Here is a 27,990-nt window from a genome sequence, read left to right on the forward strand (position 1 = left end):
ATCTTGATGCAATCACTAAACAGAGCAGTCCAGAGGCTGGTCTAACCCGCACCAGTTGGCTGTGGTCTCCAGGGACCATCTGACAGCTGAGGATTGCCAGAATGCATCGCTTTCTAGCCACTCCCTTTTGCTTACCCTTGACAGGGGCAGAAGAGGGTGGTACAGACTATTCTGGCTGCCCTTCCGATGGGGACTGTCCCACACCTGTGGTAATTTGAGTTGGGGTCTTCCATCAGTCTCTGCTCTCTTTTCAGCTCTCTGGCAGAGCAGGGCAGAGAATTTGTTTCTAATAATTAATCACAGCCCTGAAAAATTAATACAGTTACGGTGGACTTTGTGTGGTTCCCAGAGAGTGTGTCTTTATGGGCAGTCACAAACCTCATTGAAGCTGGTGAGCATGATAGCTGCCTGTCATTCAGGCTCAATGAAAGAGGAATTAAATGCCCCTTTGTTTAGTGATAGTTGAAACAATAAAAGCGACTACCCAAATCACAGATCAGTATGGCAAGGATGGAGTAGGAGCTGATTCTTGAGGTCTGAGGGCTTTTGACTGGGGATTGCGGGCTTAGGGGCTGTGTATATTTTGGTGGAGCCGTGGGTGTCTGTGAGGCAGAATCAGCCAGAGGCAGCAGAAAACCAGGAGACCAGAAGAGAAGCACTGGTAAGATAGCCCTGAGAGAAAGCCAAGAGAGTGCTAACTGGAAAGAGGCTAGAACTGTGAGCAAAGAAACTGTCTCCTGTTGTTTGATTCCTTGTGTTCACAGAAATAAGACTTTATGCACATTCTTTGTAAATAAACAGGATTTCATGTAAGAAATCCCAGATTATGTCATCAATTTCTCTTCCTAATGGAAACAATCTGCAAGACCTTGAAATGGCTAACTGCTCAGGAAAAGAGGTAATTTTTTAAAATATATATATCTTCCAATCTATAGGGTTCCTTCTTAATTACTTAATGTATATAATAGCTCAGTTTTAAATACCTTATTATTTGCATTATTGAAGTACAGTTATAGTGTGTTTCAGAATTGATGGAGGGGCATGGGCAGATTGATACTGCTCTGGAGAGAACAAAAGAAGCACTGGTAATGTGGCTGTGAGAGAATGCCAGAGAGCGCTTTTTTGGACAGAGAGCTAGCTGGAAAGAGGCTAGGAACTGTTAGCAAAGAAATTGCCTCCTCATATTTGATGCCTATTGTTTTCAGGGAAAGACCACTTTGTGCACATTTGTAAATAAACAGGTTTCCATCAATTTCTCCTTCTAACGGAAACAACCCGCAAGACTTCAAAAGTAGCTAGCACCCCTCCCTGCCCCCACACAAATATGTTTTTTAATATAAAACTTCTAATCTGTAATGTAGGTTCTTAATTATTTAGTGCATGTTTTAATAGATCAATTTTAAAGACCTCACTATTTGCATTATTGAAATATGGTTAAAACATTTCAGAATATCTGTGGGGGGTGGAGAGAGGGCAGAGACATAGGGCCCGATACAGCTGTCTGGAGGAGATGACTAATGGAGAACAGAATCTGGCCCACTATTTTGAAAATTGATCTTACCATCACCACTGCAATTCTGTCTATTACACATTATATTTCAATGCCTTTGAAAGCAAGATTTTATAAATGGTTTTAACATGTGTAGTGTGTTTGTATTGGACCATTTTGAAATTTGAGAACTTTCTGGTTCACACCAAAGATTAGTGTTTGAATAGGATAGTTATAGTACTATGGTATGTTATTTAAGTACAAGAGGGACTGAATAAGATTGTGGATTCAGTGTATATTAGGCATTTGGCATGTCTAGCTGAGAATTTAACACATTACTTAACATATAGGGTGACATGTTCCCATCTTCGCACAGAGCAACAGGAAGGTGATTGGGAAGGAAAAGGGCACACAGATATATTCCGGGAAGGAGCTGTGTTTCCAGCATATTCTCCCACCCTGGCCTCAGGGACTATAGCAGCTATACTGCGAGAGACCCACATGGTCACGACTGCATGGGACAGAAAGTAATAGGGCAGGTAGGTTGACTGTTCTCCGTAGTGAAATTTTCCCTCATGCAGGAATGTTGAGGCAGCAGGTTGCACAAAGCTGTTGTGCTTCTTCCTAAGTGTGAGTGGAGGCCATTCCTGAGAGCTAGTAAGGTTCAGCATGACACATGTTCTTCTGCTCTGAGAGAATGTCTCCAATCCTATGTCTATCTTCTCTCTCAAGTGTGCAGAGGGGAAAAAAGAGGTGCAGCAAGGGTAGACAGTGGGGATGTCTCAGTAGCCGTAGTCTTAAATACAGTCCTCATCCTGCTTCTACAGGCTTCTATGTTTTTTGGTCTCAGATCTTAAGGATTGTTTGTTTTCTATTCCAGCAGTTATTGGTTTGCTTGTTCAGTGGTGGATAGTAGCTTGCACAGGGGTCCTTAATAGAGGGTGGATTTTGCTCTGGCTTTCCACTTTCCCTCACCCAATTCAGTTCTGTTCCACAACACAAAATACATTTCTGCAACCAGTTTTCCTTGCGTATCCCTATGCAGCTAAAACTGTAAAACGCTTTCATCCAAAAAGTTTCAAACTGCATGAAAATATCCATCAACATTTGAAAGTGGTGCATAAAGCAGGAGTTTGTGCCAAACTTAATTTTAAAAAGTCAATTTCCTTTTCCTTTGTAGTTGTTGGAAGAACAATAAAACCATTTTTTATTCACACCCAAAGCCTTCTCTGTGTGAAAAAAGAAAGCAAGTACAAAAGGATGTAACACAGTAATTTCTAAGCAAGAGTAATCATAGCATTAATCATTAAATGCAATTGGATGAGTAAAATTAGCATGAGAATATGCACTTCTGGGGAACAATAGAAGCTTCCCATTTTTAAGGTTCTATGGAGTATATGACATTTCACTGTGTTTTATGTAGCAGAAACTGGATTTCATATATTATACAATTTTATACCATATTTGTAAAGCAAAAATAAATTGTAAAAAGTCTGTGTGTGCAGCAAAAAGTTAGAAAAAACACACAAATTGAGCTAGAAAGAGAGAGAGGACGGGGTTAGAGGTAAGGCACTGGTCTGGAACTCAGATCTCCTGAGTGCAACTCCCAGCTCTGCCACAAAATTCTTGTGTGCCCTAGGGAAAGTCACTTAATCTCTGTCTGTTTCTCAGCTGTATTAAGAAAGTGTTATCCCCATTCTCCCCCTCTGTCTCTCTTATGAGTTTAGACTGCAAGATATTTGGGATAGCAGCTTTCTCTTACTACAGGCTTGTCTCTACTACTGGGGTAAGTCGACCGAAGTTATGCTCCTGAATAACGTAGTTGGAGTTGACATAGCTTAGGCTGACTTACCGCGGTGTCTTCACTGCACTGCGTCGACAGGAGATGCACTCCAGTCGACTTACCTTACTCTTCTCGGTGAGCTGGAGTGCCGGAGTTTTCTGGAGAGTGCTCTTCCGTCGATTTAGTGGGTCTTCACTAGACCTGCTGAATCAATACACGCTGCATCAATTTTAGCAGCATCAATCTCCCTGGTAGTGAAAGCAAGCCCTATGTGTAGGACATACTATAATACTCCTCCACCTCAGCTGGGATCTCTAAATGCCATACCTTCCCTTCTGCATTCAGTGCCATGCCTCAGTTTCCCTTTTTTCAGGGACCAACTCCATGAAGCTGAAAACACAATGCTGAATTTCTCAATGTTTCCTTTCCACTGTTATGGAACAAAAGTATACTCAACCCCTCATTCTTGTAACCAGTTTCCTCAAGTCCTTTTTAGCCTTGCTCCTGTTCACTAGCTTTTTCCAGTCCTTTCCCAGAGGTTCACAGTCATTCTTGCATCAGGCTTTCCACCGTCTCACTTGCCAGGTCGCTCACTAGTCTTACTCCTGCATTCTTGTCCCAGCCCATTAAGCTCAACCCAGGCCTTTGGGCACGGCTCTATTCTGAGACAGCTGTCCTCCTGCCAGTCTCCATGGAAACCAAAATGCCAAGGTCTTTCTAGACTCTAATCTCTCTCAGGGTAGCCTAGAGCGTGGCTTTATACAGTCCTCACAGGCAGTCACATGCTCTACAGTCACATGCTCCCTCCTGAGTGTCTGCACTGATTGCACCCATCTGTGGCCCTTCCTAGGCCAAAAGGATGAACTCTTTCTGCTAGCCTAGGGATGGGGTCTACCTCCCCATCACAGGGCCCCACTACAAATAATAGTTTAAAGGCAAACTCACAGGACTGAATATGGCCTAGTTATCCATAAAAAGAGCTGCCTTACCAAAGGTTTAATTGTTTAAAATAGTCAAGCTAAGCAAAACATAATTTGGGATGGAGAATTATTTCTGTTGATTTGGGCCTATTTTTCACTTCTCCCAATGGGAGAATATGGTATCAGCTCTCCTCATAAAACTATCCACATTACACTAGACCCCTTGGAGCAGCCTCTATGGATTTGGGCTCTGTGCATAGGGCTGAGGAGAGTCTTTGGGAATGGGGAGGGGCACTCATCAGATCCTAGCAAAAACTACACTATAAAGGTGATACAGCCTAGAGCAGGGGGTCTTAATCTTTTTTTTTTTTCTGAGCACCCCCCTCCCACAACATGCCATAAACAGTCCATGGTCCACGAGTGCCACACCAGCTGTTTTTCTGCATATCCAGTAGATTAAAAGCCAGGGCCGGCGTTAGAGGGTAGCCAGAAAGGCAATTGCCCAGGGCCCCACACCACAGGGGGCCCTGCGAAGATAAGTTGCTTATAAGATAAGCAACTATATAAGATATAAGATAAGTTCAGCTGTGGGCCCCAGTGAGTCTAACGCTAGTCCTGCTCTCTGGTTTATTTTGGCAGATTCCCTGAAACTGGAATTGCACTTTCCAGGATGCCCCAGACCTCTGGTTGAGAACTGCTGGCTGAGACCGCATTACGTCTCTGCCAGCCCACTCTACACCCCCCCTCTCCCCAGCACACTACATGTCCTTTACAGAGGTCCACTAATTCAATAAATCTCAGCAACACAGCTGTAGTGGAGCCATGCTGTCCAGGAATCAGGTACAGTAGCAAGGAAGCCATGAGCTGGCATGATGACCTGGCCATCAGTGAATCTCCACAGATCTACAGGGTTGAGATCTGGCTGCTGGTCTTCTCCCTGGGGGAGCAAATCCTGACTGTTGCTGGACTAATCTGGAGTCTGGACTGCTTGAGCCTTCAGAAAGGTGCTGTGTCAATTTCTCCTCCTCAAGTGCCTGCTGCCAACAGAAGTTTATGCACAAAGGAGCCATATCTCTAAACCACCAGATACCACATCCCTGAGGTAGCGAAGCACAAGTGGAGAACTAGCGAGCACTGGGTGCTCATTTTGGGCAGAGAACAATCGGGGGCAGGAGAGGCTGCCTGTGTCCTCTTCATCTCCAGTGCACCTGCCTTGGGTAAGATTTTGCCCTGTACCTGGGGACAAAACTCTAGTATGAACTTGATTTAGTGCTCTTCTTTGTGTCTCATATTCTTTAACTATCAACAATTGTATCTTTTTGAGGGCCGGGGGGGGGATCCCCTAAGGAATAAGTGAGAGGCTGAGATTTTTGAATAGGCCATCTCCCTCCTCTGCATGATCAGCTCAATTTGATTTTTACACCAAGAGAGCTGAGTCAAGTAAGCAGTGAAGCTGGACTCATTTTGAACAGTGGCTTGGTTGAAAGAGAAGTGAGATTGTTACACTACAGCTGTAGCATGAGAACTATTGTTTTTAAACCCACTTTAAGGGGAAAACATTCTAGTGTATTTGAAAAATATAGTATATTTTAATTGCAATTTCACTTAAAATGGATTAAATCTTATATAAATTCAGATAACACCAGTCCAGACAATAACTACTCCTGACTGAGCCTCTAGCTTTACACAGTTCTCACTTGAACAGTTTGAGAAGGGTCTGGAGACCAGTTCATAGAATCATAGAATACCAGCGGTGGAAGGGACCTCAGGAGGTCATCTAGTCCAACCCCCTGCTCAAAGCGGGACCAACCCCCAACTAAATTAATGTTAATGAGCCTTCATGGCTTTGGCCAGTCTAATCAGTCCCCTCCACCTTTCCATTCTTTCCTTCAGTGCTTTATTGGTGTTTCTAAACCACCACAACCGTCTGCTCCCTTAGCCTGCTCTGGTCACCAGGAGCTGAAAGGAGACAATAACAACAATAAACAGAATTACACACATACAAAGTTTTATTGATTCTGCAAAACCAAGGAACTATGCTATGCATTCTTGAGCACCATCTACTGGCACCATATTTATCAACTATTTACATACGCAGGGCACTCTCATAACAATATACACAAATGCTCTGTCTAGTTTTAAATTTCTTGAGCAATGTGGCTTCCATCACGTCCTTCGTGAGACTGTTTCACAATTTATAATCCACAGACTTAGGAAATGTTGCCAGCTGTTCAGCCTTAATTATTCTTTACTTGACTTCCTCCTTTGTGGTTGAACAAACGGGTAGATGTAAGAGAAAAACCAAGTTCTCTCAGTTGGCCATTTCAGAATTGCTTGGATTTTACTGTCTGAAGTCTCTTCTCCCCTCTATACACAGACAGAGCAGTGTGAAACTGACCAGAGTCTTGTCAGGAAAGGAAATCCTAATGGAACAAGAAATCTTTTGCTTTTTCTTTTTTCTTTTAAAGGTGGTTTCCTTTTGAAATTGCTGAATTGAAGTGGAATGGCTCAGCTTTCAAGAGGAGGGAGAAGGGATGTTACAGCAGTGGGTCATACCAGTAACTAAATTATTTCTTCAAAGAATGGAAAAGAGCCCCAGAAAAGGCAAAATCATTGCAGTAAATAGATAGGGCTTCTTTCACCTTTGATGTGGATGCTTAACTCTCACTAAGGCTAAAGAAGACATTGCACACACAGAGTGAAGAATAGCACTCATAATTATTTAAGAACTTCTTTCAGGTCCTCTGTGTGGACCTTTTCTACATTTCATAGTTCTGTGTTTCATTAAAGTATTCATTGCCCATAGTACTACAAATGTTGGAATGGCACACATTCATGGGTTCTAGAATTCCACCACAGTTTATGAGAAACTCCTTTTGATACTGATGGCATTTACTCATATCTTGAGGCAGGAGAATGGCATTTCATTTCTGCAGTGAACTGAGAAAATTTCTTCAATCAACTGAGAATTAATAATTACTGTTGCACCATAGTAGAGACACTTGAAGGGGTTTTTCCATAGAGGAAAGTAATACATCTTTCCAAGGAGCGGCAGCTAGGTCAATGGAAGAATCCTTCCCTCATCTACACCAGCCGTTTAGTTGACTTGCCTATGGTACTCAGGGTGCAAAATTTTTCAGAGCCTTGAGCAACGTAGCTAGGTCTACCTAAGTGTTAGGTGTCAACCAGGCTTAAGCAATGTAACTAGCTCCCATAGCTCTGCAAACAGTGGACCTGATTCCCATTTACAACAATAATAATAACTTACTTTCTGCAGCATAATTTGGCTACTTTATAATCCACATTATCTTCAGTTGTACATAAATATAAACAAAGAAAACAAATTAAATCTAAACAGTTCAGTCCTCTCACAAAAACACAGTGAGAAGTAACTCGGAGACCCCAAAAGCTTACACTGAGTTCACCTGAGTCTCAGTTACAGTCTTTGATCACTAAAATCTATATAGTTGGCTGAGTCAAAAGCACTGCAACAAATCTTCCCTCCATTTGCTTGTAGAAATCTCTGATTGGAATCCATGCAGACTCTTCCTCCTCCTCTGCTGAGATCACTTTTAACTAATTAAGTCACCAGCCACTCAGTTTAAGTATTTAAATAAAAAAATCCTGTTACAAGAAAAATATAAACTGAGAAGCGCAAAATATAAGTGACTCATTCCCCATCATCACATTTAAATAAGAGAAAAGTTAGTGAATCATACTAGGTGAGACTCTGTAACTAAGACAGCTTGGCTGACATCAAACATGCAAAGTATGCAATTAAAATAAGCTAAATTAATTTTCCCTCCCAATTTCCCTTTTCTATAATTAACACGGCCAGGACTTCCCTGTTGAAGGGTTAACAATATCATTAATCTGCTGCAAAATGCTTCAGAGTTAAGGGGAAAACAGCCAGCTTTCTGCTCCGGGGGGCTCAACTTCTCCTAACTCACACAGTGCACATGGCCTTTTGTAAAGCAACTGCCTGACTATCTGCCTTCATGAAGTCCGAGTCCAGTTACTGGGAACCTACTGAGCATACCCAAAACTACCATACCCAATTCCAGAAACTTCTGAACTGTATGCTAATTGTGCATCTGCCTAGCAACAATGAACCAAACACAGCTCATTCTTCCCCCTGCCCTCATTGCCAGAGTGAAGTGTACATCTGGCTGTGGTTTTAATTAGAAATTAGACTTTGCAGTCAAGAATAATATTGTTTTCTTCCTCTCCCACTACTAGGTGTTTGTCAGCATTGCTGATCTTCAGCACCTCCCTCTTTAATAGCTTTTAACCCCCTTTTCGCTATCTTCAGTCTCAGCCAAACTGTAAAGAAGCTGAACTGTCAGGTTTCTATAATGTGACCCCTGAACTGTCCTTTTCTATTTGGACATCCAACCCAGTTATGGACTGCTTCTGTCCATAAAAGCATGGCAGTAAGTCTTCCATGCATTTCATTAGAATTGACTATTCACCCAAGAAGCTTCTTTGCTGACCAATCTGGAGCGTACATTCTGAAGTCACAAATATCAGTTTACTTAGTGCTATTCATGGCACTAGGCTGAGCTTTGCTCGGATTAATCATCAGGCTGACGAATTAGAGAATGCCTGCTCAATGCCTTCAGGCTTGGGGTTTACACTGAGAAAAGCTATTTGGGGAAAAACTACCTTAAAAGTTGCAGTTGGTGGCTTTGTTCAGCACATAGGAACTGAAAGGGTGTCCCTGCATTTTTCATGTACACTTATATTAGTTGTACTGTAATCTTCAGATTACTAGCAGACATCATTAGTTTCACCTTTATCACAGCTTATTCTCTGAATGAGCTTGCCATGTAGTCAAGGAATATTTTTTACTCATGGCTGTAATATAAGGCATATTGAAGAATATGACTCAGACAGATGGACGATTAATTATTTGAAAAGTAATTAAAAATAAACACCATCCCATAGCGTAACTGCTACCAGTGTTTTTGATAGTTGTCTCATTCTGTAGGCACTGTAGAATTTATTGCTAAATTATCATCTAGCTACTGAGGCTTCTAAAGTAGACAAGAAAAACTAAAGTGAATCATTTAGGCAATTTAAAATTAGATAGGAGTGCTAAAAAAACCTGAGGCAATTAAAATTTGGGATGGCTCTTCTGCCTGATTAACCATCTAACAAGATGCATGAGAGACACTCCTCTCCAATCTTCATTTATTTGTTTAATATTAAAAACCTCCTCAGATGTATACAAGCCATCTGCTGTTCTCACAGACTCACTGAGCCCCGCTGCATTATGCATCTGTAAAGCATTTTTACTTGATGCCATCAAATATGGAAATTTGCTCATGAAAATACCGGTAGGAAAATCTGGGTCCTTTCTAGAAATTTCTGATTAAGGACCAATATTCTTTTTTCTTTCAGTTTTAGCCAATGTCTTTATAGTGTCATCACTGGAGCTAAGGCTCAGTTTTTGAGTCATACACAGCATACTCCAGGCCCGCTTCTCTCCAATTTGTTCTCGCCTCCTTGCACTGAGCTTACTACTGCAGTTGGGCAGTCCCTAGCTAGTGATGTGGCCCCTGGTCAGCTGGCAGACTTTAGAGCAGCCTTGGGACTGAAGAAATGCCTGTGACAGCTATGACAGTCTGTAATATCCTGGTCAAACCGTATTGAATGAAGTTTATGTAACTTAGGCATTCAGTGTATTAAAAATGCAAATATTTATGTACTATTGAGGGATTGTATGTATTTCCATATGGGAGGGGAACCACAGCCCTCCAGGAACTAAGAACTAAGAACAGTGGCGGCTGGTTGGGCAAATTTACTCAGGCTGTAATACCTTCAGAGAGCTACCACCACCAGGAGAGAGGCTCACATATACTGGTTCAAACTGGATTCTCCAGGGACCAGCAGACAAAGTTAGATTTAAAACGTTCTTTCTGATCCAACAAATGGATAGGACTTGTGGTCCAAGAGGGGGCTCAATAATTAGGGAAGGTCTTGAAGATGTTTGGCCCACTGAGGCCCCATAACATTTGGGGGCTTTTTTGAGCTGAAGCTGTGTTGAACTTTGCCTCATAGCCTTTAAGGTCAGAAGGAACCATCATGATCATCTAGTCTGACCTCCTGCACACTGCAGGCCACAGTGCACTCCCGTCCACCCATCCACTCCCGTAGCAGGCGCATATCCTTTGGCTGAGTTACTGAAGTCCTCAAATCATACTTTAAAGATGTCAGGTTCCAGAGAATCCACCATTTACTTTGGTACAAACCAAAAGTGACCTGAGCCCCGTGCTTCAGAGGACGGTGAAAACTCCCTAGAGTCTCTGCCAATCTGACCTGGGGAAAAATTCCTTCCTGACCCCAATATGGTGATCAAGTAGATCCTGAGAATGTGGGCCAGACCCACCATACAAACATCTGGGAAAGAATTCTCTGTAGCAACTCAGAGTCCTCCCCATCTAGTGTCCCATCTCTGGCTGTTGGAGATATTTACTAATAGCAGTCGTGGATGGGTTACATGCCATTATTTGCAATCTCATCATACCATTCCCTCCATAAACTTATCAGCCTGAGTCTTGGAACAAGTTACAATTTTTGCTCCCACTACTCCACTTGGAAGGCTGCTCCAGACCAGCACTCCTCTGATGGCTAGCAACTTTAATCTAATTGAACCCTAAACTTGTAGATGGCCAGTTTATATCCATTTATTTTTTTTGCCTGCATTGGCCCTTAACAATTCTTCTTCCTACCTGGTGTTTAGCCCTCTTATGTTTTTAAAGAGAGCAATCATATTCCCACCCTCTCCATTTTCATTTTGTTAGACTAAATCAGTCAAGCTCTTTAAGTCTCCTCACATAAGGCAGGTTCTCCATTCCTCTGATCATCCTAGCAGCTCTTCACTTCACCATTTCCAGTTTGAATTCATCTTTTTTTCAACATGGGATTCAAGACTTGCACACAGTATTCCAAATTAGGACTCCCCAGTGCCTTGTATGATGGGGATAACAGTTCCCTATCTCCACTGGAAATACCTCGCCTAATACTTTCTAGGATTACATTAGTCTTTTTCATGACCACGTCACATCAGTGACTATTAGTCACCCTGTGATTGAACAATAGACTCAGGACTTTCTCCGCCTCTGTCTCATCCAGCTTGTAAAGTGCCAGCTTCTAGCAAAAACTCTTAGGCCCTAAATGCATGACCTTGCACTTTGCACTATTAAATTTCATCCCATTTCTATTATTCTAGTTCTCAAGGTCATCCAAATCTTTTTGTATGATATTGTAGTCCATCTCTGTACTGGCAATTCCTCCCAACTTTGTGGCATCTAAAAATTGTATTAGTCCACTCCCACTTTGTGTGCCACAAAATCTTGTGTGGGCTTTGAAGGACAGATCACCAACCAGAGCCCTGGCTGGCATGAGGGGGTGAGTGTTCATAAGCTTATTGACTAGCGTATAGGTTCTTTTATTGTTTTTCGCTGCAGTGCTTTAAAGTTAAGAATAAATGTGCTTGCTCAGAAAGAGCTGTGTGGTAACTTATTTGTGACAACGACATGGCGTACACTCTCAAAGGGGAGAAATGAAGCAGCCTTGCTTAGGCTGTCTGGTTTTTTTTTTTTTTTTTGTGGCAATATCACAGGGTAGGCAGGAAGCTGTGCAGCCTGGCAATACCACGGTCAGGAGGGAGAGAGATGAGGTGCCTAGAGTGAGTGCCCTTGCTGGACCATAGGTAGGAAATGGAGGTACAGATGTCCTTAACTGTGACAATGTCATCAGCTGAGCTCATATTGCCAAGATCAAGAGGGGTATGAGAGGAGACTGTATGTATTGAATTTAACTGGGGAGGCAGCATCACTGACTGCACTGGGAGTCAGAAGACCTGGGTTTATTTCTTGCTGCTTTAGTGACTTGCTTCATGATTTTGGGCAATTCCATGATTTTCGCTCTGTTTCCCCTCCTACCCTTTGTCTGTCTGATAGTAAGCTCTCAGTATGTTTGTACAGTAAGTAGCAGGTTGGGTCGCGCCGGGTCAGCTGATGTAATACAAATAACATAGTAATAAGAAGAAATATGGAAATGCCATACAAGAAGTTAACATCTCTGTACAGAACACAAGTCAACTACAAAACCATTTTTTCCTTTAGTTGCTTAATGCAGTGAGTGACTTTAGGCATGTGGCTAACTGGCTGGCTCTTATTTTTGTTCATTTGACCAAACCAATAGTGGTTTCAGTCATTTGACCCTACACTATGTGTGGTGCCTAAAAGGTAGAGAATGAATGAATGTTAAGACCTAATTACTGATTTCCTTTTAGCTTTATGAATGAGGACAGGAATTAAATTCCAGTATTAAATAGGAACATAGCATTGGTCAACGATAAAGTATCAGATTGGACCAAGAGTCCCCCATCTCTGGTAAGCCGTCTCCTCCAGTGACCTATAGATGGAGCTTCAGAAGAAAGCTGAATACCCTTTATTGCAATGCTGCCTTATAACAATCATGCAATGCTGGTCCTGGCAAATTCCTTCTCATCCTCTGCAGAGGTCAAATGACACTCTGAAGCATGGGGTTTGGTTAATTTTATATTACTGTAGCAAGTGTTATCATCATTTCTTATTTATTTATTTATTTAGGGAAAGGTCATGGCTTTCCAGATACACCTGGGCAGGGGAGGGAGGGACATAAGATAAAGGGCTGACAGCTATTACATCTCTCCTTGGAGCAAAGTGAGAATCAGGGATGGAATCATTACTCTCTGAGACTCAGTTCCGTCTCTACTTTGCTCTTGGGGCACTTCAGGTATGTGCTACTTAGGTATTTTAGTTTACTTGTATTTATCTTGCTCTTCTCTCTTTCACCATCTGTCTTTGTTCCTCTTCCGATCATAGACCTTGGGCTGAGTGTAATAGCGTTAACAAGCGACAAATGCTGTTATAGGGCACACACTTATCAACTCCCTTCGGAATTCCAGCTACAGTATTTGACTTTGTGAACTGATGCAGACCAAATCCTGATCCCATTAAAGTCAATGGCCAATTGTGCCATAAGCTTCAATAGGATAAAGATTTGGACCAGTGTGAAGAATTATTTCATTTTATTTTAAGTACTTGCCATTAGTGATCCCTTAATCTCCAAGCAGCAGAGTAAAACAGGAAAAAGACAAGCGTTTAATTCACTGTGGTCCTCTGGATATTACACCAAGGGGCACTGGAAAGCTACTAGAATTTTCGGCTGGCATGTAGAGAGAGGAACAGTTAAGCGTTCCATGAACTATATTTCTGGCCTTGACACAGGCCCAGTTCAGCAAAGCATTTAATGCATAAATCCCATTTAAAGTCAATAGGCATGGACTGCTGAACTGAGGCCACTGCACCCATTGAACTCACATGGGCATTGCTGACTTCACTGGGCATTGTATCGACCCTTCAGTGTGGTATTATTACTGATCCCTATTACCATGGATGGTTTTGTCATTTACTTCAAAGGGCACAGGATCAGTCCAATTGCCTTAGTACTGTGTGTTTATTTATTGTTTCTCTTTCTCTGTGTGAGTGTGTTGTTTTAGATCTGTATCAGCAAAATCTTTAATCCCCTCCTTTTTTAACCACAAAAGGAAGGAAAGAAAATATAATAAACAAATGTAGCCCAGAGCTTTTGCTGGAGGCACTGGCAGTGCATGCAGCATTAGCGACTAGTATATCATCCATTGTTGCTCAGTGTGGTGCACTTTTAATCAGTTTTTCAGAGATGATCTGGCGAAGTGACAGTGGAGGCCAGAGAACATCATGTCAGATTTCATAGCTGTGTTCTTAGGCTGCATTCAGGGTTTGTTGACGACAAAGGCAACAACTGCACTTTCAGCTACAAGTGAAGAGCAATATGTTGGCATTTGTGCCAGTTCCCAGCCACTTCATGGAGTTTATCTGAGTGCAGTCACTTTGAGGGGAGGAAAGAGACAGAGAAACCACAATCCTTTAAATAAGAGCCTGCTATTTTTAGTTCTTGAACTGAAGCTATGTATAAGTAGCTCATCCAGTTGAGAAAGCACAGAGAAGACCCCCAGCGACAGAATTCCTGGTAGTGCAAGTCCTTTATTTGTCTTTCAAGTAAACCCATCCCATACAGATCTAAACCAATACACTAAGAAAAAGATAAGCGAAACAATACAGTACAAATATAGTCCAAAGAGTTGTGTGTGAACGAAGTGACAGAGTCTTTGAGAACACTGTGTTTAATAAATATTTTCTCCTTTGTGCTCTCAGAGTAAAAGACAAATCAGAGCAAATGATACACCTTCCCCAGGACAGTCCCTCACAGCACACCTGGAAGGAGCAAGACAATAGGAAGGTGGGAGGTGATACAGTTTTTTGTACAGACCAAGCTTCCTGTTCTCATTTTTCAACCTGCCTGGCTTTTCCCCTGCCTTCAGCAGCTCATTTTATCATCTGGAGGTGCTCCCCAGCTTGCCCTGGTGCTCTTTCTGCTTTGCCCTATTCCTTGTCTTGTGCCTTTGCCCCATTGGTTGCAGTACATGGAAGGACATTCCCCTTCCTGTGGGCCACATGTCCTCACTTGCAGCCTTCAAATCTCTTTTCAAACCCCACCTCTTTCACCTTCTTTTCCACATTTGGTGGCTGGTTCCAGGCCATCTCCCCTCTTGCCCTATCTCAGCCTCTGCTTAAAAGAATCAGAACTTATATGACTCTCCTATTATATAACAATGTGAGTCATATTATCTCTCTCTCTTTCCTAAGAACGTAAGTGGCCCTACCTGGACAGACCAATGGTTCATCTAGCTCAGTATCCTGTCTTCTGACAGTGGCTGGTGCCAGATACTTCAGAGGGAATGAACAGACCAGAACAATTATTGAGGGATCCATCCCATCATCCAGACCCAGCTTCTCATAGTTGGTGGTTTAGAGACACCCAAAGCATGGAGTTGCATTCCTGACTATTTTGGCTAATAGCCATGGATAGACCTATCCTCCATCAACTTATCTAATTATTTTTGAACGCAGTTGAATTTTTTGGCATTCACATCACCACCTGGTAATGAGTTCCACAGGTTGTCAGTGCATTGTGTGAAAAGGTACTTCCTTATGTGGGTTTTAATCTTGCTCCCCATTAATTTCATTGGGTGACCCCTGGTTCTTGTGTTATGTGAAGGGGTAAATAACATGTCCTTATTCATTTTCTCCATGCCGGCCATGATTGTATATACTTCTATCATATCCCATCTTAATAGTCTCTTTTCTAAGAAGAACCCATCTTTTTAATCTCTCCTCATGTGGAAACTGTTCCATACCCCTCATAATTTTTGTTGCCCTTCTCTGTACTTTTTCCAATTCTAATCTATATTTTTGAGGTGACCAGAACTGCACAAAGTATTCCAGGTGTGGGCATATCATGGATCTATATAGTGGCATTATGATATTTTCTGTCTTATTATCTGTCCCTTTCCTAATGGTTTCTAATGTTCTGTTAGCTTTTTTGACTGCCACTGCACATTGAGTAGATGTTTTCAGAAAACTATGCATGATGACTCTAAGATCTCTTTCTTGAATGGTAATAGCTACTTTAGACCCCCATAATTTTGCATGTTTAGCTGGGATTATGTTTTCTAATGTGCATTACTGTGCATTTATCAACACTGTATTTCATCTGCCATTTTGTTGCCCAGTCACCCTTTGTAACTCATCGTTGTCAACTTTGAATGTAACTATCTTAAGTAATTTTGTGTCATCTGCAAACTTTTCCACCTCACAGTTTACCCCCTTCTCCAGATCACTTATGAATATGTTAACAGCAAAGGTCCCAGTATAGCTGCTTAGGGGACCCTGCTATTTACCTCTCCCCATTGTGAAAACTGACCATGTACACCTGTCCTTTGTTTTCCTATCTTTTAACCAGTCACTGATCCATGAAAGGCCCTTCCTTCTTATCCCGTGACTGCTTACTCTGCTTAGCAGCCTTTGGTGAGGGACCTTGTCAAAGCCTTTCTGAAAGTTTGAGTACACTATAGTCTGTATTTTCCACTGAATGCATCCAATGAAGTGAGCTGTAACTCACAAAAGCTGATGCTCAAATAAATTTGTTAGTCTCTAAGGTGCCACAAGTCCTCTTCTTTTTGCGAATACAGACTAACACGGCTGCTACTCTGAAATATAGTCACTAAGGCACCATTGTCTACATGCTTGTTGACCCCCTCAAATAATTCTAATAGATATTACTCCCTTTCATTGTAAATGTTCCTGTTCCCTGCAACATCCCAGGCAGCACAGCTGAGCTGGGCTGGCGTAGAGGGGGAAGTGAAGTACAGTAGTAGCACAGATTACCTCCATCCTGGAGCAAGGGAGAGCAGGGACTGAATAGTAAGTCTTGGGGGCACAATTTGGTCTGGCTTTTCCAATGGCAGTGCAGCTATATGCTGCTTCAGATCTCATGGAATTTCACAATCAGGTCTTTAGACTGTAAACTCTTTGGGCTACAGACCTGTCATAAATATAAAGGGAAGGGTAAATACCTTTAAAATCCTTCCTGGCCAGAGGAAAAACCCTTTCACCTGTAAAGGGTTAAGAAGCTAGGATAACCTCGCTGGCACCTGACCAAAATGACCAATGAGGAGACAAGATATTTTCGAAGCTGGAGGCGGGGAGAAACAAAGGCTCTCTGTGTCTGTGTGATGCTTTTGTCCGGGAACAGAAAAGGAATGGAGTCTTAGAACTTGGTAATGTGGCAGTATAACATTGTATATGTATAACGTTGTATAAGGGGACATGCTGGATACATTGTATATGAGAAGGCATGCCAAAACATGTTACAAAGTATCTGAGGGAGCACACGTAGGGACAGTTAGCTTTTGAATGGAGAAGCAATTAAGATAGAGCCAGCACGTCTAAGAAGCAGGCATCAGAATGGAAGGTGTGAAGGGCAATTAGTTAAGTTAACTGGAAGCTGTTAAAGAAGATTGTTAAGGGTGGCAGGTAATTGAAGATACGTGACTGGTCTCAGGGATCTCGAAGGGTGGTGACTAAAATCTTTTTCTTCTTTTGTCTGTAACTTCTCTGTAACTTGTTCTCCAAAAAACTGTATAAATTAAAACACACAAGCCCCACTTGGGGGGCTCACTTCTAAAAGTATTAGCAGAGCAGCTTTGCTAATAAAACAGAGTGGTCTGATAAATTGTGAGTCTGAGTCAAACTTTGACAGTAAGTAATCTAGCTAGATATGCGTTAGATTCTGTTTTGTTTAAATGGCTGATAAAATAGCTGTGCTGAATGGAATGTATATTTCTGTTTTGTGTCTTTTTGTAACTTAACGTTTTGCCTAGAGGGATTCTCTATGTTTTGAATCTGATTACCCTGTAAGGTATTTACCATCCTGATTTTACAGAGGTGATTCTTTTACTTTTTTTCTTCAATTAAAATTCTTCTTTTAAGAATCTGATTGCTTTTTCATTGTTCTTAAGATCCAAGGGTTTGGGTCTGTGTTCACCTATACAAATTGGTGAGGCTTTTTATCAAGCCTTTCCCAGGAGAGGAGGTGTAGGGTTTGGGGAGGATTTTGGGGAGAAAAACGTTTCCAAGCAGGCTCTTTCCCTGTTATATATCTGTTAGACGCTTGGTGGTGGCAGCAAAAAAGTCCAAGGGCAAAAGGTAAAATAGTTTGTACCTTCGGGAAGTTTTAACCTAAGCTGGTAAAAATAAGTTTAGGGGGTTTTCATGCAGGTCCCCACATCTGTACCCTAGAGTTCAGAGTGGGGAAGGAACCTTGACAAGACCATTTTAAAAAATCCTGGAAAATAACATGCAAAATACGGTGCTATACAAATATATAATAGTAATGAATAGTCTACATTTAATAGGCTAATAAGTATGCTGCATTATATATGTAGAGTGTGGATAAGGTGCTTATTATGAGAACCCAGCTTTGTGAGGCAAGTGTTGTGTAGATTGTATTATCCTCATTTTCCAGAGGAATGACGTACAGAAAGGTTAAACAACTTAAGATCATATAGTGAGTCAGTCTCAGAGCCATGATTAGATTCTAGGTCCCTAGATTGTGCTCTAACCATTAGACAATGCTGCTGCTTCATAAATACAACACACTGTTTTTGTCCTTAATATTTCTACAACTAATACAATGCCTAATACAACTAATACAATGAATACAGTACCTAATGCTATCTCTAAACCCAAGAAGGCTGAATTTTCTACTCTATTCCTAATGACACTTTGTAAAGTAAAGTAATTGCTCTATTGAAGTACTGTAAGAAGTCCCCATTCACCAAGTCCAGTCTCCTTTTATTTATTCATCTCCAGAATGACAAAGATAGATCTAGGCACCATTAACTGCTAATGTTTTGACTCACTCAGGTCTTCATCAGAGCCTTTTTAAACATCATTATAACTGACACAAGCTTCTTCAGAGAATAGAATTTGACAGCCCTATACCAGCTGACTCCAAGAAATCAGCTCCATTTAATTTGGAAGCAGAAATTGTATTTATTATGGAGACTCCATTTCCAATATCCTGAGTAATGTTATGCATAATTATGTGTCACACAGAGCAGAATGAGAGGCATATAATGGATCTGCTGTATGAATAGAATGAATCTCAAAAGGTATGAAAACTGGTCTTGCAGTACATTATTCAATGACATTTCTATCTTGACAAATGTAATGTCTGCTCTGAAACTGGAAATGGGAAAAGAATACATGGGTATATCTTTTTGTCCCTCCTTCACCCCTTCTCCCCCCGAAGATTCTGACTCAAAAAGTTTTATTATCCTTGCTCCCCACATGAGCTGGTTATTAAACAAATCTAAAGAAGCAGCATTTGTAGTGATTGCACATTTCCACATTATATGTTTAAAAATGGCACATTTGCCTTCAGCCCAATGAATATATTGTGTTTCACTCAAATAGTCAATTCTTAACATGAAAGAAGAAGAAATTTCTGTCTCTCTTTGCACTTAATGTAGTTGGCTGGTAAATCATCCTTTGGGAATTTGATGTTTCTGACAACTCAGAGCAATGAGGAAGAGATGCCCCAAACACATCAGTGGCTTTGTATTGCAGATTACTACTCAGAGATAAAGGGGAAAGAGTTCTGATCTACTTTTGAAGTACTAAAACAAATAGATACAATAAGATTGTTTTAGAAAAATAACCCCAGCCCTCTCTAAAGGGATGGTATAAAATAATTTAAACCCCACATTTGACCTAATTTAAAATTGGTGTAAAAAAGTGGGGACTGTTTCTCATTTAAAAAATGTCACTAATGAGCCCACACTAAAACACAAAATGAAATAAATCCACACTAGCCACATAACCAGGATGGAACATAAAGGATCCTGCCCAGCTAGGAGGACCTTAAACCTTTGTGCTATAAGCAGCTTGAATCTGAAGGTACATTACTGTAAGACATTAAAGGAAAAACCACTGACTTCGAAGGCGTTTGTGAGTGCGTTTCTCTCCTCTCAGGGTCAAAGCACTGTTCTTAATAAACATTTTTGCCACAGGGTTTTTCATTTAGCTCTGAGAAACTAAGTATTTGTAAACATACTGAACCACACACAGCTCATCAGTTCAGCTGGTAACCACTTTCTAGTTCAATGTACAATTTATTCATAATGGAAAAGAATAATCCAGCTACTGCTTGTGTACTGTGATCTGTACCTAGACTCAACGGTTACTTAGAGAAGTAAAAATATGTTCTAAGTATTTCTAGCCATAAAACTTTCAGGTCACATTAAAATGTGAGTATAACATGTGTATATATTATACATATACATGGCTGGAATCTAGTCGAAGTTACACCACTGTAAATCCAGAGTATTTCCCATTACTGAAACGGAAGAAGCAGTGCCAGGTAGTGCTTGGAATTAATAAGATTATATGCTTCCAATTAATGGAGACCTAGCAGCTCCGAATTTCCTATAAAGCAAGATAACACATAGTGAACGTACTCCACAGTGAAGATTTTTATGGGACAGTATAAATTCTGACTGGAAGAAAACATCACATTGACAATATATTTACTATAAAACTCCACACGTTCCATTGTCAAAATGAGCAATACACACTTTGTTGTATTTCTGCTTTAAGCAGGCAGTGCAAGAACAAAAGCTTCCACCATGTGTTGTGAGCTGACAGCACCCTGTCTGCATTATATCAGCCGGTGCCACTAGAAAGATGTGTTACTTTTCTTTTCCCCACTTTCAGCAGAACATACACAATGCACTAGGTACTTCTGGCATTAGCCAGAAGATGGCACAGTTAGTACAGTGTAACAGCAAGCAAACTGGCATTCTGTCGCTCATATACCTTTCCATACTATAATTTATAGTCATTACTTTGCCATTGAAATTCTTGGACCAAAGCCATGTTAAAAAACACACACACCATAACCAACAACAATTTTAAAGATTCAATTTTGTGTGTGTATTTCATTAACTGCAGCAAACAATCTTATGCAGCAGGCTCCTACCTGGTGAGATTAAAAATGGGATTGAAGTGGGGTTTAACCAGAACAGCGACAACTTTAGCTGGAACACCAAAGTTATATTTTGCCATCGTCAGTGTGTCAGAAACTCATTTCCTGAGAGCAGCTTATGCCGTTGGCTAGTTGGAATAGACAAGGCCAGGGTCTCAGAGAGCCTCCAAACATAAAATTCAGCATTCAAGGACATCCTGTGAGTATAGGTTACTCACTGGTGATGGCACCTAGCTCTAGAAACTAGTGACTAGATTACACTAAGCCATGCATGTCATTTTTTTTTACTGGTGATCAGTAAAGATCCTCATCCCTTTTTAAGTCCCCCTTGCACTGCTGGAGCATACTATACTAGAGTGGTGCAAGGGGAAATTAAAGCTCCCTCAAAGCATCAGCTGAAGATTCCCTGAGTGCAGAAGAATCCTGAACCAGCCCCGCCTCCCCGCCCCCAGCCCCACTGACATAGGGTCTAAATTCTTAGGGCAACTGAGTCTGCTCTGATTTATGCTGGGGGCTGTGGCAGACCTGAGGATCAGGGGAGTGTACAGATGGTAGAAAATCACCTAGGTTTTTAGTATGTTACTAATATCATAGTGTGGTTACTTAAATGAGTTGCTACAGGACTGAATTCTTCACTGCCGTGCATTGGTTTTGGCTACAGATACTGCAGCACAGGTGATTTCATGTAATCACTCTGTAGCGGTAAACAAAATATATCCTTTATTCTACTTAACACTATGAGCCAACATTTGCACTGATTTATACCCCATAAGAACAGATTGGCTTACATATAACATGCCTTTCACTTCAAGCATGTCACATGCTAGGAAATGCTGTCACCCCTCCATCAACATGATACCACATGAATTGATCGGGTATACTATTTTCCTGTAACAACTGGGAATAGGTTAATGGTAGTGTCTTTGAGCCAAATTAATCTCAGGTGAAACTCTAACAACTTCAGTGGGTTTAGCCTGGGACACATGTGTCCAAAAGTATTTTGAAAACATGCCTTTATACGATTGGAATTAAGTAACTAGGGAACTGTGGAAAAACAGCTCATGCACTGTGATGTCAGTTACACTGTTCAATAATTCTTTGTGGTGCTAGCAATAGAATGAGAACATCAGTGGCTTCTCAGCAGTGTTTGGGACATAGCTGTTATTTAGTGGTACTCGCTCCCAATTATGGTGCTAGTCTTGAATGGCAACAGACATGCAATGGCAATTATTCCCTGAAGACCTACAACAAGGAAGCACTTCACATGCTCTCCTGTCATGCTAAGCGGAACTGATGAGCAGATGCAAGTGAAAGTTGGGGAGTAGGGATTAGATCCAGATGTTTCATTTGTTTAAAAATAAAGACCTTTGTAAACATAAACATTACACATAATGGACATGCAAGAAACAGAAATTACAGTGAAAAGTACAATCATTTGTAAACAGTCAGCCAAACAGTGAGGTAAAGAGCACACCTTAGAAAAGGCTGTCAAATAACAATCAATACAAATATCTATGCAGTTAGAAGGCAGACAAGATGCCCGTAGCCAAATTCATCCCTTTATAACCCTTGTGACTTCACTGGAGTTACATCTGAAATTTGATCATTTATTACTGTTTTTTCCAGCCCAGATCCTTTGCTTTATGTTACTCCGCTATCTGTCTCACTCTGAAATGTGGGAAGAAAACAGGAGGCAGGCTGTCCAGTTTGTCTGCTCTGTACACTGCCTTTGGTTTCATTGCAAATAGTCAGCCTTACTAATGAGCACTATGCAATGGAATCATTTTACATGGCTATATTTCTCAGCATCATAACAGTGTTATTGGCACCCTCGTCCAGATAAATGTCACAATACAAATATAGATTATATAGTAATTTAGATATATCAGAGAAGTACTGAGTATTGAAGGACGAAAGAACTGACAAAGCAAATGTGATGGAAATATATTTAAATGCTATTTCATCTAGATAGGCGTCTTTGTCACAGATAAATGCACTTAAAACATACACTGAACTTTCCCATCTGTAAAATGAGGCTACTACTACGTACATACCTGTCTCACAAGGCTGTTGAGGAGACTAATTTGTTAAACAATTTGAACATGTGAAGCACTACAATGATTAATATACTATGGGGGGATACATCAGAAGATCAGAATTTTGGAAAAATAAAATTCTGATTTCGGGAGATATTTCTGAATTTTAGATATTTCAAAATGTTTAAGTTATTGATAATTGGAGTTTATCTGCAAATAAGTACTAATTATTATTATTAAGGTAGATAAAAAGGTTAGCCAACAGGTGGTAAATTATAGCAAAGACATGCACAAGGAACACATGAATGGCTGACTGCCATTAACTTCCACTGACTTCAATGAGATTTGAGAGTGCTGAGAACTTTGCAGGGTTTAACCCCAAATACGTAAATGATGAATGAGGGTCTGGAGAAAACGTGGGTGAGGTAGTATCTTCCACTGGACCAACTTCTGTTGGTGAATGAGACAAGCTTTTGAGCTACACAGAGCTCTTCTTCACCAACAGAAGTTGGTCCAATAAAAGATATTACCTTGCCCTCCTTGCCTTTCTAATATTTTGGGACTATCACAATTATAACAACACTGTAAATGATCTGGAGTGAAGACTTTTAAACAAGCGGTTTCTGGCTGAAGATTTTATATGCTGGATAAGAGCTGAAGTGTTTTCTCACAGAAGGTATGTAGAAATGGGGTATGTAAATATTGAGTCTTTTGCTGTGTTGGAAGAAAACTTATTCACTGCAAAAAACAGCTCCCAGCTTGTAATTTATTATAATTAAACTAAATGAGACTAATTCTAGAAGGAGGCAAGCCAATTAGTTTGGGATGTCAATTTTGTTTGCCACTGTCAAACACTGTTATAGGACCTTGATAGATTGCTGGGTTGTTTTTTTTTAATCAGATAAACCTAAAGTGAAAGGAAATTAAACAGCCTGGCTCAGAGAGGCATACAGTGCTTGCCATTAAAAATTCAGAGTTTGTTACTGGTGGTATTTGAGATGACCAACTTTCCCCTTCACTTAGGGTAGGAAATAAATGTTGCGACTGGAGGGTATGTCTACACTGCAGTCAAAGGTGTGGCCTTGACTGCGCTGCTGGGGGCATGTAGGGTATGTGTAGCTAAACACTGCAGCAAAAGCAGCTCCCGCCACTCCCTGGGATGGGCAAAGGCTCCGGCCGCAGGGAGGAACTGTAGGAATATATGCTGAACACCCCTGTGTGTGCAGAGCAGGGGAAAAGTGGAGTATTCAGGCACGTAAACAAGTTTTAACAAAACTTTTTCAAAAAAAATCCTCGACTCTGAAGTGCACTGACATAGATAAGAGAAAGCTGTAGGCATCTGTTAGCTGTAGCATATGCTTATAGGTTGTTATGTAAGGCTGTATGTATAAGAAACTAAATCACGCGCACCGGTACACACTCAAACAATAAACTCTACCGAGGGCCATTTTGTCAAATATAAGTGATTTACAAATATTAACTGTTCTGCAGTTTGGTCTTCTGAGGTCCAGCTGTGGTGTCTCAAAAATGACAGAGTTCTCCTATTAGTTTTGTGACAAACTACCCATTTTTGACATTCTCAGAAGACTAGGAGTTCAAGACAGGGCAGACCAAGTATCTGGCATCAGGGTGCAGCAGGGAACAACAGAAGAACACAGAGACTCAGAGAAATGTGGTATTATCTTTTGCACAAAGTATCCTCTTTTTTGGCACTATTTGACTTCTAGCGCTGCATACTGTCCTGTACTGCCTAGTCACAGAAAATACTGACACGTGATTTTATTGCATTGTCATTCTTGCTTGTTCTTGGCTTGGCAGTTGTTTCGTACATAGTTTCAGGAAAAAGTAGCCTACGTGAAATTACGGCAAGATCTATTTCTTCACAAAAGACAGTGTGATCTTTGGTTGAGCTGAATGTGAAAAAAGGGCAAGCACCACAAGACCTTCTGGGCTCAACAATCTAAAAATGATGGACAGCATTGTGTTTGCTGACTTTTTGATTAGGTTCTTGTTGGTAAATAGCACAAGTATAGTTTCCAATGTAAAGAACCAAGGCAAGCTTTAGTCTAGTTGTAATCTGTCAGTAACAGAAAATGCAAGTGAAGTAAGCTTCACATAAGACAATTAGTTGAGGGGCTGTATGCCTCAGCCCATTGATGATGGGCAAGAAATCATTAGCATCTGAAGACTCTTTGTGGCTTATATGGAAGAACCTGGTGGCCTCGGTCCAGTTCCTAATGGACAGGTGCAGGTGTGCACATCACAAATACCATCCCTCCTGACAGTTTCATCAAAGAAGTAACAAACTGAGTAAGCACAAAGATGGAAGTGCTCTCACAGCCCTACAGGTTTTTCTTCCAAAACTTGAGGCTGATTGGCAGACCTTTCTGAGGAAGCTTGTGATGCTGCCTCCGAGGGAGTACTGGTTCCATGGAGGGAGTACTGGTTCCATGGAGAGGCAGAGGACTTCACTCTCTCAGCCTTGTATCATATGCAATATTCTAAATAGTAATTAATAAAAAAGAAATTATGAAAAAAGTCTTGCGAAAAAGACTGCCAACTCCCCACAGAAAATAGCTTTTGCGTATGACTTTTCTTTTTATACTGGTGGTGACTGAATATAAAACAAAATGCCGCACAGTTACATACATGTCCTTTTTCGATAAGTATTTACAGAAAATTTTACAAACTTTTATACACATTTTCATATCCAGATCTTCTTGTTTACTTTTAAATGAAGAACAAAATTCACCCCAGAGACTCCTAAGGCTGTAGATGGTGCCTATATTGTACATTCATGCTTGGCTTCTTCCTGGGAAGAGGGGAAAAGAGTAAAAAAAAATGTGCAAATTACAGACATCTAAAAGAGCCCTGCTTTTAAGGGTTCTTGGAGACTGACATCAATAGAGAACATCCATTTCACTTCTCTTCAACTCACAGACAACTACTGTTTGTGGGTGCAGGGGAGGAGACAAAAAGAGGGAGAAGAAACCATATATGAATTGGAATATTTAGACAAGCATATTGGTAATTAGGACATCTGGAAAAGAAGAATTATTTATCAGTTTCTACTACTTACAGTAGCTCAACCAACATTAGGTGCAGACTTTGTGAATGTCTGATACATTATTGAAGACAGTCCATATTACACTATAGGTGTCTAACCCCTGACGTATTCTGGAGTCATATTATCATTTACCAACACTATCTTTGTCAGGCACAGTATGATTGTATCAGTCCAGAAATACTGAGTTTCTTGAGAAACACACATTTTTCTCTCAGAATTTTCACAGGTTGATTTGTTTTCATGCCTTAACACTAGGTATTGTAAAAAAACAAAATTAAAAAAAGAAAACAATTTACAATTTACAAGTGTCCATATAAGTAAATAATTTAAAAAATCCAATATCATCTACAAGTATCCATCTAATGGCAATGCTGATAATGATACTGAGGCTGCGACTGAAGGATTCAGTCACACTGGGAAGAGCAATCCACACACTCTGTGAGAAATATAGGACATGTCTCTTCTGTGACAACGGTTCACAAAGTTGGTCTTTTCTTCTGAAGTCTGTTTCTTCAGCAACAGCAGCAGTGCTGAGTCAATGTTCATTACTTAGTTCGACCTGTAAAGAGATATGAATTACTAATCTATCAACAAGATGATAACAGACCTCTGGGTGTTCATTTCCTATGTTGGTGGTGACCAAGTATAAGGTCACAATTGAATAGGCTCCTAGGAACAGAGAAAATACTGACTGCATGGCCGCACGCCTAGGAAGCATTTGTGGCAGTTTTGAAGGAGACTCCCTCCCCTCCCATTCTCTCCTTTGGTTAAAGGGTGTGTGTGTGTGTGTGCCATGATGGTGACAGAAGCTGGAGAAAGCATTGCACCTGGTAAGGTGTCAGAAGCTGTCAGAATGATGGATTTCCCTCGGCTTCATTATATTAAATGAATCATATTTTTGTATGCTGGCTCATGACACTCTCATCTGACCTGGTTATGGCAAATACATCTGAACTGGATCCACATACGACTTTGGTTCACAGCCATATGTCAGCTGAGTTTGTGAATCCGCACATACCATCCCTCTGACCATGTTTTATCAATCACTGTATTCTGGGACCATTCGTGTGGTTATTTTATATTGATTCACAGTGCCTGGAGGATGTGCACAGTGTAGTGTCAGAAGCAGGTGTGACAGTCCTGATGCACAGAGAGTTGTGAAGGAGGAAGGCCAGCTAACCTGGTTACACGTGCATAGTCAGGGATCCCATCCACACAGCAAAATAGAGAGTTATGATTATGGGGGCAGGTAAAACTTTGTTTTTCTTTATTTTAAATATACTACCTTCCCACGCCCCTTACCAAAACTTTCTGTCTCCTCACCCAACTAACTTAAGCAAGGGTATGTCTACACTACAGAATAAGGTCGAATTTATAGAAGTCGGTTTTTTAGAAATCGGTTTTATATATTCGAGTGTGTGTGTCCCCACAGAAAATGCTCTAAGTGCATTAAGTGCATTAACTTGGCGGAGCGCTTCCACAGTACCGAGGCTAGAGTCGACTTCCAGAGCGTTGCACTGTGGGTAGCTATCCCACAGTTCCCGCAGTCTCCGCTGCCCATTGGAATTCTGGGTTGAGATCCCAATGCCTGATGGGGCAAAACATTGTCGCGGGTGGTTCTGGGTACATACCCAGGCCCCCGTTCCCTCCCTCCCTCCGTGAAAGCAAGGGCAGACAATCGTTTCGCACCTTTTTTCCTGAGTGACCTGTGCAGACGCCATACCACGGCAAGCATGGAGCCTGCTCAGGTAACCGTCACCGTATGTCTCCTGGGTGCTGGCAGACGCGGTACGGCGTTGCTACACAGTAGCAGCAACCCCTTGCCTTGTGGCAGCAGACGGTGTAATATGACTGGTAGCCATCATCGTCGTGTCCAAGGTGCTCCTGGCCATGTCGGCTGGGAGCGCCTGGGCAGACATGGGTGCAGGGACTAAATTTGGAGTGACTTGACCAGGTCATTCTCTTTAGTCCTGCAGTCAGTCCTATTGAACCGTCTTATGGTGAGCAGGCAGGCGATACGGATTGCTAGCAGTTGTACTGTACCATCTTCTGCCGGGCAGGCAAGAGATGAGGATGGCTAGCAGTCGTACTGTACCATCTTCTGCCGAGCAGCCATGAGATGTGGATGGCATGCAGTCCTTCTGCATCGTCTGCTGCCAGCCAAAGATGTAAAAGATAGATGGAGATGGATAGATGGATCAAAACAAGAA

At 41.3% G+C, this 27,990-nt stretch overlaps 1 protein-coding gene across 5 annotated transcripts in view; it reads right to left on the bottom strand.

The window, feature by feature from the left end:
- Positions 1-25,292: 25,292 nt before the first annotated feature.
- NKAIN3 (sodium/potassium transporting ATPase interacting 3) overlaps positions 25,293-27,990 on the bottom strand; it is a gene marked incomplete at its 3' end in the record, with an annotated part of 514,515 nt that continues 511,817 nt past the window's right edge. For 2 of the 5 annotated variants that reach the window (XM_084619356.1, XM_084619355.1), the window contains one exon: positions 25,296-26,339. In XM_084619356.1, the coding sequence (XP_084475482.1) occupies positions 26,326-26,339 (14 nt within the window). Of the gene's footprint in view, positions 26,340-27,990 lie in introns of all 5 variants that reach the window. The other 3 variants (XR_014710250.1, XM_084619357.1, XM_084619354.1) reach the window with 3 other exon arrangements.

Source organism: Lepidochelys olivacea (genome assembly GCF_965140295.1).
Source record: "Lepidochelys olivacea isolate rLepOli2 genome assembly, chromosome: 2".
Taxonomy (NCBI): Eukaryota; Metazoa; Chordata; order Testudines; family Cheloniidae; genus Lepidochelys; species Lepidochelys olivacea.